This window comes from Macaca fascicularis, chromosome 7 (assembly GCF_037993035.2).
Source record: "Macaca fascicularis isolate 582-1 chromosome 7, T2T-MFA8v1.1".
Lineage (NCBI taxonomy): Eukaryota > Metazoa > Chordata > Mammalia > Primates > Cercopithecidae > Macaca > Macaca fascicularis.
Genome location: NC_088381.1, coordinates 19,613,378 through 19,628,158, shown reverse-complemented (window position 1 = coordinate 19,628,158; position 14,781 = coordinate 19,613,378). Strand labels below are relative to the sequence as shown.

The 14,781-nt window shown below is 39.3% G+C and overlaps 1 protein-coding gene across 7 annotated transcripts in view; it reads left to right on the top strand.

Annotated features, from left to right (window-relative positions):
* The window catches only part of UBR1 (ubiquitin protein ligase E3 component n-recognin 1), a 156,171-nt gene that overhangs the window by 81,714 nt on the left and 59,676 nt on the right, over positions 1 to 14,781 (top strand). For 6 of the 7 annotated variants that reach the window (XR_012414843.1, XR_010588036.1, XR_012414844.1 and 3 more), the window contains 5 exons: positions 1,044 to 1,143; positions 2,478 to 2,578; positions 6,646 to 6,732; positions 8,010 to 8,191; positions 14,051 to 14,256. Coding sequence is in view for 4 of the 7 variants with exons in the window: in XM_015452723.4 (XP_015308209.2) it covers positions 1,044 to 1,143; positions 2,478 to 2,578; positions 6,646 to 6,732; positions 8,010 to 8,191; positions 14,051 to 14,256 (676 nt within the window). In the remaining 3 variants the exon portion in view is untranslated. Of the gene's footprint in view, positions 1 to 1,043; positions 1,144 to 2,477; positions 2,579 to 6,645; positions 6,733 to 8,009; positions 8,192 to 13,974; positions 14,257 to 14,781 lie in introns of those variants that run through there. The other variant, XM_073995637.1, reaches the window with a different exon arrangement.

Sequence of the window (14,781 nt, the reverse complement as noted above, 5' to 3'; positions counted from 1 at the left end):
AATTCCTAGTAGTTGGTATATGCCTTTACATTTTTGGTAGATGTTTTCAAATTGGCCTCCAAAAATGTTGTACCAGTTTACTTTCCCTTCACCAGTATGGTCAAAAGTGCTTACTTCCCAATACCTATGCCAGCTCTATATTTTACTAAACACCAAAATTTTTGCCACTGTAATAGGTGAAAAATAGGATGATCTTGTTTCAACTCATTTTTCTCTAAGTGAGGTTGAACTTTTTTTTTTTTTTTTAAGATGGAGTTTCACTCTAGTCCCCCCAGGCTGGAGTAGGCTGGAGTGCAGTGACACAATCTTGGCTCACTGCAACTTCCGCCTCTGGGTTCAAGCTATTCTCCTACCTCAGCCTCCCAAGCAACTGGGATTACAGGCGCCCATTACCATGCCCGACTCATTTTGTATTTTTAGTAGAGACGAGGTTTCACCATGTTGACCAGGCTGGTCACAAACTCCTGACCTCAGGTGATCCACCTGCCCTGACCTCCCAAAGTGCTGGGATTACAAGCATGAGCCACCAGCGCCGGGCCAGGTTGAACATTTTTCTTATGTGTATTCATCATTTCTCTGTCTGTAAACTGCTTAATGTGAACTGCTGAAACCTTTGTGTTTTTTACATATCAGCTTTCTTATTTTTATACTTCTACTTAAAATGGATTTACTTTGCTAGGCATGGTGGCCCATACCTGTAATTGCAGCACTTTGGGAAGCTGAAGCAGGAGGATCACTTGAGCGCAGGAGTTTAAGACCAGCCTGGCCTACCTAGTGAGACGCTGTCTATTACCCCCTGGCCCCCGAAAAAAAATTAGTTGTGCATGGTGGTGTGCACCTCTAGTCCCCGGCCACTCAAGAGGCTGAGGCAGGAGGATCACTTGACCCGAAGAGCTTAAGGCTGTAGTAAGCTAGGATTGCCCCACTGCCCTCCTGCCTGGGTGACAGAGTGAGACCAGTCTCTGAAAAAAATAAAAATTAAATTAAAAATATATTTACCTGAAGAAGCTCAATTTTAAAGATCTCTTATTTTCCTCCTTCAGGCTTTTCATATTCTGGCATTGGGTTTACTAGAAGAGAAGCAACAGCTTCAAAAAGCTCCTGAAGAAGAAGTAACATTTGACTTTTATCATAAGGCTTCAAGTATGTTTGAGTATCACTCTTCAACACATTTGTCATTGAAAGTTTAGATCTTAAGGAGTTTTAGTTTGTCAAACCTGAAAGTTTATATCTTACAGAGTTTTAATCTGTCAGTCCTTAAAACATAGGTAACCCTGAAATAATTTTTTTTTCCTAGCATTCTTAGTTTGTAACTAGTATTTTCAAGTATACTAATATATTTTTAAATCCTTTACTGTAGTCTTTACTACAATCTTTTTACTACGTGATCTCCCCACCTTTTTTTTTTTTTGGTTGCATATATTGGTGATTTTTACTTTAATTCCTCATCTCAGTATTATCAAATATTTTCTGCTGTGTCAACCATAGCATTCATGTGACATGTCTTAATAAGATATTAATGTTTCTGAATTTTAAATGCTAGAAATCTGAATGATAATGTGTTCATTTTGCATTGTATTCAACTTGGAAGAAAAGGATAGTTTTAAATTAGATTTCTAATAAATCCTACCTGATTAAGATAGTTTTTTCAAAGCACATTCCAGGCATGTTGATTATAAAAACAATAGGAGACAAATGTTTTCTGTTTACATGCTGTATTCTTTAGATCCCTGAAGACATCAAAAACCTATTCAGTTTATGGATATGACATCCCCCACTTCAATATTTTTGGCAATTTTGTTTCTCAATAAGCACTTTTGCTTAGATGTTGAGTAAAGCAGAGAAAAGACCAGAGACAGATATTTAGGGTAGCTTTCACTTAGCAGTGCCAGTAAAAGATGTAAGAGAGAGACTTAAACTCATTTTTAAATTTAATAGATCATATCATTATAACCCAGTACTTCATATAATTGCAGATTCGTCCATTGAAAAATTAATGTAGTTAAGGGATTGATTGGCAAACCTTGGTTATCAATGTAAATAACATTAACTAGAAATTGTAATTTGTACATAATTATGAAGATATAATTGACCCTCCATATCTGTGGGTTCCATATCTAGGGATTCAACCAGTCGCAGATTGAAAATATTCAGAGGGAAAAAGGAAAGGATGGTTGTCACTGTGCTGAACATGTACAGACATTTTTTTTCTTGTCATTATTCCCAAAACAATATTATCTAACAACTATTTACATAGCATTTACATTGTATTAGACATTATAAGTAGTCTAGAGATGATTTAAAGCATACAGAAGCGTCTGTATAGATTTTATGAAAATACTATACCATTTTATATAAGGGAATTGAGCGTTAGTGGATTTTGGTGTCCATAGGGGTCCTGAAACCAATTCCCTGAGGATACCAAGAGATGACTGTATGTATTTATTTATGATGTGTGATTTTGTGTTTTAAAAAAGGATTGGGAAGTTCAACCATGAATATACAAATGCTTTTGGAAAAACTCAAAGGAATTCCCCAGTTAGAAGGCCAGAAGGACATGATAACGTGGATCCTTCAGGTAAACTAGAAAAGTAAAGTGATCCTGTCTTGGTTTAAATATTTAAGAATTCTCTGCTTGCCTCCAAAATTAAACCGCTGTACCATTGTAGCCATTTACTTCTGGTTTACACAATCACTTATTCTTCATGTTAATAATTCTATTTTCCTATATTTTAGTGTAGTTTTAAAAATAAGATTTATTTATTTTTTTTGTCGTTATTTAGTCAACTTTACTGAATACCTACCATGTGCCATGCTCATTTATAGATTTCTAGATGGAACAAGACAGACAAGGTGCTCGCTATCATGGAACATATACTGTAGTTGAGGGACAGACATTAAACAAATAAATAAACAAGAAAATATCAGGGTAATTCAATAGATGAGTAAGGGGTTACTTTGGGTAATTAGGGAAGGCCTCTCTCAAAATACGACATTAGAGCTAAGGCCTGAATGACATGGAGTCAGTCTTAGAAGAGTCTGGAAGAGTACTCCAGAAAGAGTGAACAGCAGTGCAAAAGCTCTGTGGTGGCCAGAAAGAAGACCAGTATGGCTGGAACATAATGGGTGAGGGAGGGAAAAGTAGGCAGTGAGGTCAGAGGGGCAGCCGGGGGCCAGATCTTGTAGGTCCTTATAAGTCAGCATAAAGTGATAATTTTTTAGCACAATGGGAAAATACTGGCGGATTTTAAGTGACCTAATCTATATTTGTACAAGATGGTGTTGGCTGCTGTGGAATAAATGGATTACAGGGGATAGGCATAGAAGTAAGGAAACTATTAGGAGACTGTTGCAGTAATCTTGATGTGAAATAAGCATGACCTAGGCTAAGATGCAGATAGTAAGAATCTGAACTGATTAAGGTGTACCTTTTTTTTTTTGAGACGGAGTCTCGCTCTGTCGCCCAGGCTGGAGTGCAGTGGCGTGATCTCAGCTCACTGCAAGCTCTGCCTCCCGGGTTCACACCATTCTCCTGCCTCGGCCTCCCGAATAGCTGGGACCACAGGCGCCTGCCACCTCGCCCGGCTAGTTTTTTGTATTTTTTTTAGTAGAGACGGGGTTTCACCGTGTTAGCCAGGATGGTCCCAATCTCCTGACCTCGTGATCCGCCCGTCTCGGCCTCCCAAAGTGCTGGGATTACAGGCTTGAGCCACCACGCCTGGCCGATTAAGGTGTATCTTGAAGGTATATGAAGATAGAATCTGTAGTACTTGCTCATCAGTCTGATGGGAGGGATGAAGGAAATAAAGAAATCAAAGATGAGGCTGGGCACGGTGGCTAGCTCCTGTAATCCCAGCACTTTGGGAGGCCAAGACGGGCAGATCACCTGAGGGCAGGAGTTCAAGACCAGACTGGCCAACATGGTGAAACCTCATCTCTACTAAAAATAAAAAAATTAGCCAGGCGTGGTGGTGCAAGCCTGTAGTCCCAGCTACTCGGGAGGCTGAGGCAGGAGAATTGCTTCAACCAGGGAGGTGGAGATTGCGGTGAGCCGAGATCGCACCACTGCACTCCAGCCTGGGTAACAGAACAAGAATCTATCTCAGAAAAAAGGAAATCAAAAATGACTCCTGGATTTGGTGCTTGAGCTATTGAGTAGATAGCATTGCCTTTGGAGACAAGTGAATTAAATAAGCAGGGGAGAGAGACGCCAGGAATGTTACTTGAATGGAAAACCTCCACATAGAAACATGAAACTGGCTGGGTGCGGTGGCTCACGCCTGTAATCCCAGCACTTTGGGAGGCCGGCGTGGGTGGACCACGAGATCAGTAGTTTAAGACCAGCCTGGCCAAGATGGCAAAACCCCATTTCTACTAAAACTAAAAAAAAAAAAATTAGCTGGGCATGGTGGCAGGCACCTGTAATCCCAGCTACTCAGGAGGCTGAGGCAGGAGAATTGCCTGAACTCGGAGGGCAGAAGTTGCAGTGAGCCAAGATCGCGCTCCTGCACTCCAGCCTGGACGACAGAGTGAGACTCTGTCTCAAAAAAAAAAAAAACAAAAAGCATGAAACCAGGATTATGGAGCTTCTGCACTCATTGCATTCATTAAGATATTCTGATGTTTATTACTAAGTATTGTTTTGATAATTAGAATGTATAGGGTAGTTATTTTTCACATTCTTGTCAATTGGAAATCTTGGTACTGATTTATACTTTAAGAGGGCAGCTCTTTTTACTACTTAATTAGAAACAGTCGTTAAGCATGATGTAACGATGTAACTATAAGATAATTATATTATTAAAATTCTTCTTGAAGTAGATTTTATGAATATTTAGTATTTGTGTTAAACTAGCCAATATTATTTTAAGATGTAAAATCAAACAAAAGTAGGTAACTATTAAGAAAGTCAGTTGAGGTACCATTTAGTTCAATGTTCATATCCCATAGAGATGGTGTTATGAATTGCAGATCTAGTCCTGAAAATTCATTTTCAATTAGAATACTAAATTTTATTATCAAAAGATGTAAAAGCATACGTGTCTGCTATTAAAAACATTAGATACTCTATCCAGATGGTCGATTTAAAGCTATGTTGTAAGTGTTCATCGTGGGAAATTTTTCCTCATGAGACCAAGGTTCCTTCAAAATATAAATAAATTTTACTGGGCACAGTGACTCATACCAAGGTGGGTGGCTTGCTTGAGCCCAGAAGTTCAAGACCAGTCTGGACAATGTGGCAAAAACTCCCATCTCTACAAAAAATATAAAAGTTAGCCAAGGATGTGGTGGTGTGTGCCTCTAGTCCCAGCTACTTGAGAAGCTGAGGTGAGAAGATGGCATGAGCCTGGGAGACAGAGGTTACAGTGAGCCAAGATTGTGCCACTGCACTCCAGCCGGGACGACAGAGTGAAACTCTGTCAAATGAATGAATTAATGCATTAATGAATGAATTAATGAATGTATTCATGCTGAAACCATGACCTTTGTTAATAAGAATGAGGCAGTTCTGTGTAAGCTCTTGTGGAAATGTCTCCGAAGATAGGCTGGGTGCGATGGCTCACGCCTTTAATCGCAGCACAGGCCCAGCGGGTGGATCACGAGGTCAGGAGATCGAGACCATCCTGGCTAACACGGTGAAACCCCGTCTCTACTAAAAATACAAAAATTAGCCAGGCGTTCTGGTGGGCGCCTGTAGTCCCAGCTACTCAGGAGACTGAGGCAGGAGAATGGCACGAACCCGGGAGGCGTAGCTTGCAGTGAGCCAAGATCGTGCCACTGTGCTCCAGCTTGGGTGACAGAGCAAGACTCTGTTAAAAAAAAAAGAAAAAGAAAAAGAAATGTCCCCGAAGATAAATGATTAAGTGAAAAGAGGATGTGTGAAACAGTATGTATGGTAGCATCTCTTTTTATGAAAATAGATGTAAATATAAAAATTATATATTCTGATAGAGGTGTTGCAATCAGGGAGAGGAGGATTTTACTTCCCATTTTGTATCTTTGTCTTTTTTTTTTTTTTGAGACAGGATCTCGCTCTGTCACCTAGGCTGGAGTGCAGTGGCACAATCTCAGCTCATTGCAACCTCCACTTCCTGGGTTCAAGCGATTCTCCTACCTCAGCCTCCCAAGTAGCTGGCATCACAGGCATGGGTCACCACGCCCGACTAATTTTTGTATTTTTAGTAGAGACAGGATTTTGCTACGTTGGCCAGGCTGGTCTCTAACTCCTGACCTCAGGTGATCCACCCTCCTTGGCCTCCCAAAGTGCTGAGATTACCCCGCCTCTGCCTCCAAAAGAGCAGTCACCGTTTTGTATCTTTGTTTTTATGTGGTTTTGCACAAAAATGTTATTTCAGATTTAAAAAATTTTTGTTTCCTGGCAAATCTCTTGAAAGCTAACAGAGGCATGCCCCCAGCCTACTGAATCAGCTGATTGTGCTACCAGTGGCCTCCTCCTTAGCTGAATTGCTCATTGACCAGGGGAGATGTTTGTCACAGAGTCACTTTTTTTCTTCATATATTGAAATAGTTTTAAGTGAAAGACATTTGGAGATATGATGCCAAAATTAAATTAGTGGATGTTTCTGTTCCTGGTCGGTCTAAAGGTCTAACTAACTCTTTTAACATTTCATCTGTTTTTCACAGATGTTTGACACAGTGAAGCGATTAAGAGAAAAATCTTGTTTAATTGTAGCAACCACATCAGGATCAGAATCTGTTAAGAATGATGAGGTATGACACTGTAATAACACTGTAGTAATGGTGACATTCATCTCTGTCTTTGAACTTTACTGGTATAAGGGAGCTGCTGCTTTTTCGTTAGGAGAAACCTGTTTATTGTAAAGTATATGAGATCTGTTCATCTTTTATTCATTATGTTTCTGTATTGTGGGGATTAATAGTACATGGCAATGCAGTATAATTTTTGTATTTTGCAAAAACAGGAGAAATTGATATATAGTAGAGCTCTATTAGAAATACCATATTTTGGCTGAGCGTGTGTGGCTCACTCCTGTAATCCCAGCTCTTTGGGAGGTGGAGGTGGGTAGATCCCTTGAGGTCAGGAGTTCAAGACCAGCCTGGCCAATATGGCAAAACCGTGTCTCTAATAAAAATACAAAAATTAGCCCAATGTAGTGGCGTGCTCATGTAGTCCCAGCTGCTCAGGAGGCTGAGGCACGAAAATCACTTGAACCTAGGAGGCAGAGGTTGCAGTGAACCAAGATCACGCTACTGCATTCCAGCCTGGGTGACAGAGCAAGTTTCCATCTCAAAAACAAAAAACTGAAATACCATATTTTATTAGCTTTTAATATATTTTAGTGACTTAAATTGGGATATGTCTCACAATAAATGACTTTCATCAACAGCATTTTTTAGAGAAATATAAGATAGTGGTACATCTTAGATTCAATGAAATGCAATAATATTTGTGTTATTTCTATAATACAGTGAATCAGGTTTTGATGATTCTAATATTTATATTATTAGAATAATACTATTTGTGGTTATTACATGTTCTTCCTAAAAGTAAAACACACTGGATGTAAATTTGAATAGAAATTTAAAATGCACCAAATGTATCTCAGTAATATTGTTAAAGTTAAAAAAGTTGTTAAAGTTCTCATTTTTAACAGTGCATTTAGAAGTAACTGTTAGAAATCAAGATTGTTTAAATTGTCAGTGATTAAGTGATTGACAAATGATTTTGAAATTTTGTTTCATCCAATTTTATTTCTTAATACACCTGCACTGAGTATAAAGGGCAGTTAATTGGATATTTAAGGTTCTTAGCTTTTTACAGCAAATTATTTAAATAACTAAAGGAATAATTAGTTGTGTGATGTCATGCAGCCTGTAATGCTAATTTTGAAACATTAAACTGAATCCAGGATGTAAGGGGTAATCAGGGTTTCAGAATCTTATTCTAAGGAATTTTGCCATCCAGACAGCGTATATAAATTTTTAACAGTGGATCTGACCTAAATTTGTCATTTCTTAATACCCAGATTACTCATGATAAAGAAAAAGCAGAACGAAAAAGAAAAGCTGAAGCTGCTAGGCTACATCGCCAGAAGATCATGGCTCAGATGTCTGCCTTACAGAAAAACTTCATTGAAACCCATAAACTCATGTATGACAATACAACAGAAATGCCTGGGAAAGAAGACTCCATTATGGAGGAAGAGAGGTAAAATAAAGCAAACCCCAAAATTACCAACTCATATTTTGGAGGAAAAGTTAAATAGTCACTTTAAATTATGCTTTTCTAAAATGTATTTTGTGGCAAGAGAAATTCAACTATTTTCATTCTAGAAAGGTCAGAGTGAAGACTCTTAAGGTATTTATTGAATATAATTTTATACTGATAAATGCATTGAGTGTGCAGTAAAGTTATGTTAGGAACCTTTATGCACAAAAACCCATTATTTTGTATGCATTAGCACTTTTAGGTACACATTTACACATCAGTTCACTTCACATTATTATTTCTAATAAAAATGACTGCAGCTATTACATACTGGAAACAAATTCTTTGCCTGAAAAAGGTGGCTTATACGAGTTTTTCTTTTTTTCTTAAAAGAGAAGAAGGACATTGCCTATAACTACAGGTATGGATAGCACCTTGGAATTAGAATCAGTAAATCTGGTTTTCTGAGTTCTGACTGTGGTATGCTCTTAGAGAAACTGGTTAATTTTCTGAGCTGTGCTTTGTAGGCTATTATACAGTGAGAAAAGGGAGGAGACATAATAATGTTACTTTGAAAAGCATTCCAAGAAATTTAAAATACTGGAAGTACCCGCTTTGGCCCTTTTTTAAGACAAGCTTTCACTGCTGTTTAAAACAATATGTGTTGTGGGCTGTGAGCGGTGGCTAACGCCTGTAATCCCAACACTTTGAGAGGCCGAGGCGGGTGGATCACCTGAGGTCAGGAGTTCGAGACCAGCCTGGCCAACAGGCAAAACCACATCTCTACTGAAAATACAAAAATTAGCTGGTTGTGGCTATGCATGCATTGAGTCCCAGCTACTCGGGAGGCTGAGGCACGAGAATCGCCTAAACTTGGGAGCCAGAGGTTGTAGGGAGCAGAGATTATGCCACTGCACTCCAGCTTGGGCAACAGAGCAAGACTCTGTCTCAAAAAAAAAATGTGGATACTTTCAGAAAATTGTGCTTTTGGAATAATAGTAGGCACATTACATCCTGTCTGATCTGTATCTTTAGTCTTGAAGCTGAGTAAGCTAACAAGGACCATAAAGAATAATGATTATATTAGTGATTAAAAATAAAAAGATATGAAGGTATGCTTTCCTTGGCTGACTATATTGTACTAAAACTGGAAATTTTAAATGACAAGCCAAAGTCCCATCTCTAGATATTGTGTATTAACAACATACTATTTAGAAATAGTGAGAAAGAAACTATTGACAATAAAATAAGAAGGTGTAAGTAAAGGTGTACTCAGAGTTCATTTATGGCCTTAATGCTTTCATTATTTATTTTTATTGCCTGATTGATCGGACATGTGATTTTTTAATGTGTTCTTATTGAAAACAATTTAAATAATGCAGGAAGTCCCCCTTTGACCATCTTTGCATTACTGATCTTTATCCACACGTAACCATGATTACAAATTACCACTGTTCTTAGACCTCTTTCTATGCATTTATGAACATGAGTACATGAAGAAATAGTGAGGCTTGTTTCGTGTTTTCTAGTGGTTTTTCTTTTTTAACCATACATTTTGTCTGCAGCTTGCTGTTTCAATGTCTTAGGAATCTTTGGATATCAGTACATATCACTCTATAGTGTAGATTCTACATCATTGTTTATAACTGCTGCATAGTGGTCTCTGATGTGGTTATATAGTAGTTTATTTGTCTGACTTTAGACATTTAGGTTGCTTCTAATTTTTCCTTATTACAGTTCATGGGAACCTTTTTGTACGTGTCTCCTTGTGCAACTCTGCAAGTACTTAGTCAAGGAGTCCAGTAAGGGAAAGGGCTGAGTTAAAATTTTTATAGATATGGCCACATTTCCATCCAGAGTGGTTTTACCAGTTTCTGCTCCTGATAGTGCATATAGGTGCCCAATTTACTTTGTTCTCACCAATACTTAACTATTTTCAGTACTTGAAAATGTGATACTATTAAAATTACAGATTTGTGCCAATCTGGCTGAATTTCCCCAGTTGCTAGTTAGTACTAGATAGAGCATCTTCTCATATGATTATTCACTGACCTTTTACATTTTATCCTCTGGGAATTGCCTATTATTATTCTTTGCTCATCTCTATTGGGTGTTTGCTCTTGTCTTATTGACTTATATAAATCTTAAAATCAATGCTTAACTTTGTTACATATGTTTCCCATATTTTGTCTGTGTTTCTTTAACCTTAATTATGAGGTTTAGCCATAGAGAAGTGTGCAGTGTTGATAAAGACAAATTTATCAGTCTTTTAGAGTTTTAACTTTTTGTATTAATATTTTGTTTAAGAAAGCTTTTCCTATCCCAAAGTCTCAAATATATTCTCTCATATTTTTTTTAAACCCCCCCCTTTTTTTTTTTTAAGAGATGGGGTCTCACTGTGTTGCCCAGGCTAGAATGCAGTGGCTCTTCACAGGGATAATTATGATGCACTACAGCCTCAAACTCCCGGGCTCAAGTGATCTTCCTGCCTTACCCTCCTGAGTAGCTGGGACTACAGACGTGTATCACCACACCCAGCCAAAATTTTAATTACATAGTTTTACACACACACACACACACACACACACACACACACACACACACACACGAGATGGAATCTTGCTTTGTCGCCTAGACTGGAGTACAGTGGTTTGATCTTGGCTCACTGCAACCTCCGCCTCCTTGGTTCAAGCGATTCTCCTGCCTCCACCTCCTGAGTAGCTGGGATTACAGGGGCCTGCCACCACACCTGGCTAATTTTGTTGTTGTTGTTGTTGTTGTATTTTTAGAGAGACGGGGTTTCACCATGTTGGCCAGGCTGGTCTCGAACTCCTGGCCTCAAATGATCTTCCCACCTCAGCCTCCCAGAGTGCTGGACTTATAGGCGTGAGCTATTGTGCCTGGCCAAATTACATAGGTACATTAATAATTTTCCTCTTGAAAGCTGAATGTCAGAGATAAAGCTAAAGTTCCATTTGAGCACCGGCCCAAATCCTGGACTTCTTTCTGCTCCTTAAAGGTTCTCTGGTTATAAGTTTTATGTGTATCTGCCAGAATTTTTCCTATGTTATTAATACAAATATATGTAGCCACAGAAATTATAGCATGTCATTCAGCCTTTGGTTTTATTTACATTAATAGTATTATGTACATATCACTCTACAACTTCCCATTTTCACTCTGTATTATGTCTTGGAAACCTATATATGTTCTTATATACAAAACGAGCTCAGCATTTTTCAGTCTTGGCATTTACGCAGCTTTTTTTTTTTTTGCAGTACTGTCCTGTGAATTGTGGGACTGCATCCTGTGCCCACTAGTACCTTGTGACAATCAATAAGTAAACCTTTCATAATTTATTGCTAGATGCCTCCTAGTAGGTGGTACCACGTAATTACCACCTTTTAAAAACTGCAGAGTAGGCCAGGTGCGGTGACTTACGCCTGTAATCCCAGCACTTTGGGAGGCCAAGGCAGGCAGATCACGAGGTCAGGGATTTGAGACCAGCCTGGCCAACATAGTGAAACTCCGTCTGTACTAAAAATACAAAAAAATTAGCTGGGCATGGTGGCAGGCGCCTGTAATCCCAGCTACTTGGGAGGCCGAGGCACGGAGAATCACTTGAACCTGGGAGGCACGGGTGGCAATGAGCTGAGATCGCGCCACTGCGCTCCAGCCTGGCAACAGTGCAAGACTCTGTCTCAAACAAAAAACAAAACAAAAAGCTGCAGAGTATTTTCTGTTAGGTAAGTTCATTTATAATGATGATGAATATTTATTTATTGTTCAGTGATATACCATAGTTCAGGGAGCTTCTTGCACAGAGACAATATTGCAGAGTAGTTCAGAGCATAGACTGTGAGCCTAGATTACCTGGATTAAATCCTGGCTCTGCTACATACTATTAATGAGTCATTGGGTGAGTCTCTTATTGTCACTAGGCCTCAGTTTCTTCATCTGAAGAGTGGTAGTGTCACACAATCCTTAGGGTGTTGCTTTTCCAGCCAGAAACCTCTGTGGCCAGTGGCACCTTTGCCAGAATTTTGCTCAGTCTCTCTGGGCTCATCCTGCCTACTTGACCCGGCAGGCTGCACTTGGCTCACACTACCAGCCTGGATCCCGTGCCTGCCAAGGGTGAGCCAGGTGTGGAGTGACCAGGGGTGCATGAGCGGGCACCTGCAGGGTCCAGCCACTGTGCACGGGCAGGCAGCTCTCGGCACTGGGACAGGGGCCAGCTTTGTGCAAGCCTGCACCTGGATCATATGCACCAGCAGCTTCTGCTGTGGGGACTCGTGTCTGGACAAGGGGAATGTGGTAGCACCTGGAAGCTCAGAGATGCCAGAGACTGCGAAGCCCCAAAGAGAGTGTCACAGCCCTGGCTCAGGGAGCCCCTAGGTCTGGGCTCCCTGAAGGACCACAGCTTATCTCTCCTTGTCACCTGCAATATGGCAAGCGGTAGATATGGGCGTTTCAGCCCTGTTTGTGTTACTAGCTCTGTCAGTCCTGCCATTTGGTGGTTCCTGAGTTCTTGTCCTGCCTCCAGGAAGAATGAGGTACATGAACAACTGGAGGGTGAGCAAGGTGGAGAGCTTTATTAAGCAACAGAACAGCTCTCTAGGGACCCGAAGTGGGTGGCTCTTTCTGCAGGCAGGTCATCCCAGCGAGTGTCCAGCACTCAGTGGAGAGGAGATCCAAAATGGGTATCGCCTTTCCACAGGCAGGTCATCCCAGTGAGTCAGGAGACTTGAATTGGGTAGCTCCTTCCTGCAACTGATAGTCCCCATGTGAGTCTGGCTGAGTCTGGGGTTTTTATGGCCTTCACAACTTTGCTCCAAAATGAGAACGGGTGTTGGGAGTGGGGAGAGGCTCAGAACAGGCACTTCTGAGCTGGGCAGCTGCAGCTGTGCCCGGGAGTGCAGGACTCTTGCCCCGCAAACTCAGAAGGGGTGGGCTCCCTCCTGTTCCCAACCCAAGGGCTCAATGGAGCATGTTGCCCCAGCGACGCCTCCACTCCTGCAGCAGACATCTTTGCAGCAGCTGCTCTAGACGTAATAATAATACCTACCTCATAGGATTATTTTAAGGATTGAGTAAAGTATTTGAAACAGTACCTAGCTTCACAATCAGCATGTTGTAAATATTTGCCATTATTTAAATATTGTACACATCAGTAGATCCTGAGTTTTGCCCAGTCAGTAAGAGTAGATTCTAAGAATTGCTGAATCATTAAGTTGTAAGTTTTTTAGTTTAAATAGCTACTAAAATAGAATAGAAACCTAAATGCTTAATGACAGAGAATGGATAAAACTATTATGGCACATGTAGTAAGAGCTGTGCATCCATTTAAAAATGTTTCTGAAGAAGTTTTAATGATGTAAGAAACTATAAGTGAATAGAGCAGGCTGCAAATCTATGTAATGTGATCTTATTTATATGAAGAAGTATATTATAAATAGAAAGCAGACTAGAAGGAAATGTACAAGGTTACAGGTTGTGGGAATATAACATTTATACTATTACAGATATCCCAAAATTTATTCAATAACTCTGTATTACTTTTATATCCAGAAAAAAAAATAACCCAGCTTATTGGTGTAGTAAATTAAATAAAATTATAATATGCATCCCATTTTATCATCTGTTTTTTTGCACTTAGCAACACTTGTATTTTGTAATAAGCAAATAACTGATAAAAGCCACAAAGGAAGGGGGGAAGCTTTTAACTTAATATTGCTAAATATCATTTTTATTTTTATTATCTTTCTTATATTTCTTGCCTATAGTTACTTAAAATCTACCAAAATATGAAGACAAGTGACCAAAACATGTGTCCTCATTTCTGGTCATTTCTTTTGGTAGCACCCCAGCAGTCAGTGACTACTCTAGAATTGCTTTGGGTCCTAAACGGGGTCCATCTGTTACTGAAAAGGAGGTGCTGACGTGCATCCTTTGCCAAGAAGAACAAGAGGTGAAAATAGAAAATAATGCCATGGTATTATCTGCCTGTGTCCAGAAATCTACTGCCTTAACTCAGCACAGGGGAAAACCCATAGAACTCTCAGGAGGTATGTATTCTTTAATAAATATCCTTTTGTGCATTTCTTTTCATGCCTGTGTAATTAAAGAAAATAATATTTGAAAGACATTTGGAAGTAAGGTTATATATCTACCATACCGTTATCATATTTAAGAAAGTAATAATAATCCAGGAATATCATCTAATATAAAATCAGTTTTTCTCCAACAGTTCTCAAAATGTCTTCAATTGCTAGACTTTTTTTTTCACTCAGGATCCAAACACATTTCATGTGTTGCTTTGGTTATATTTCCTTTACTCTATTTTAATCTAGATTAGTCCCTCCTTTTTTTATGATAGTAGTTTTTTTGAAGAATTCAGGCCACTTGTTTTGTATAATATATCACATTCTGAATTTATTTGATTGTTAAGTTGCCTCCTGATTAGAATCATGTTAAACATTTTCTTGGCAATAATGCTAATTAGATAATTTATTGCACTTGTTACATCAGGAGTTAGCTGTTTTAGCATCATTATTATTTTAAAATACCCTTGGAATAGGCCAGACATGGTG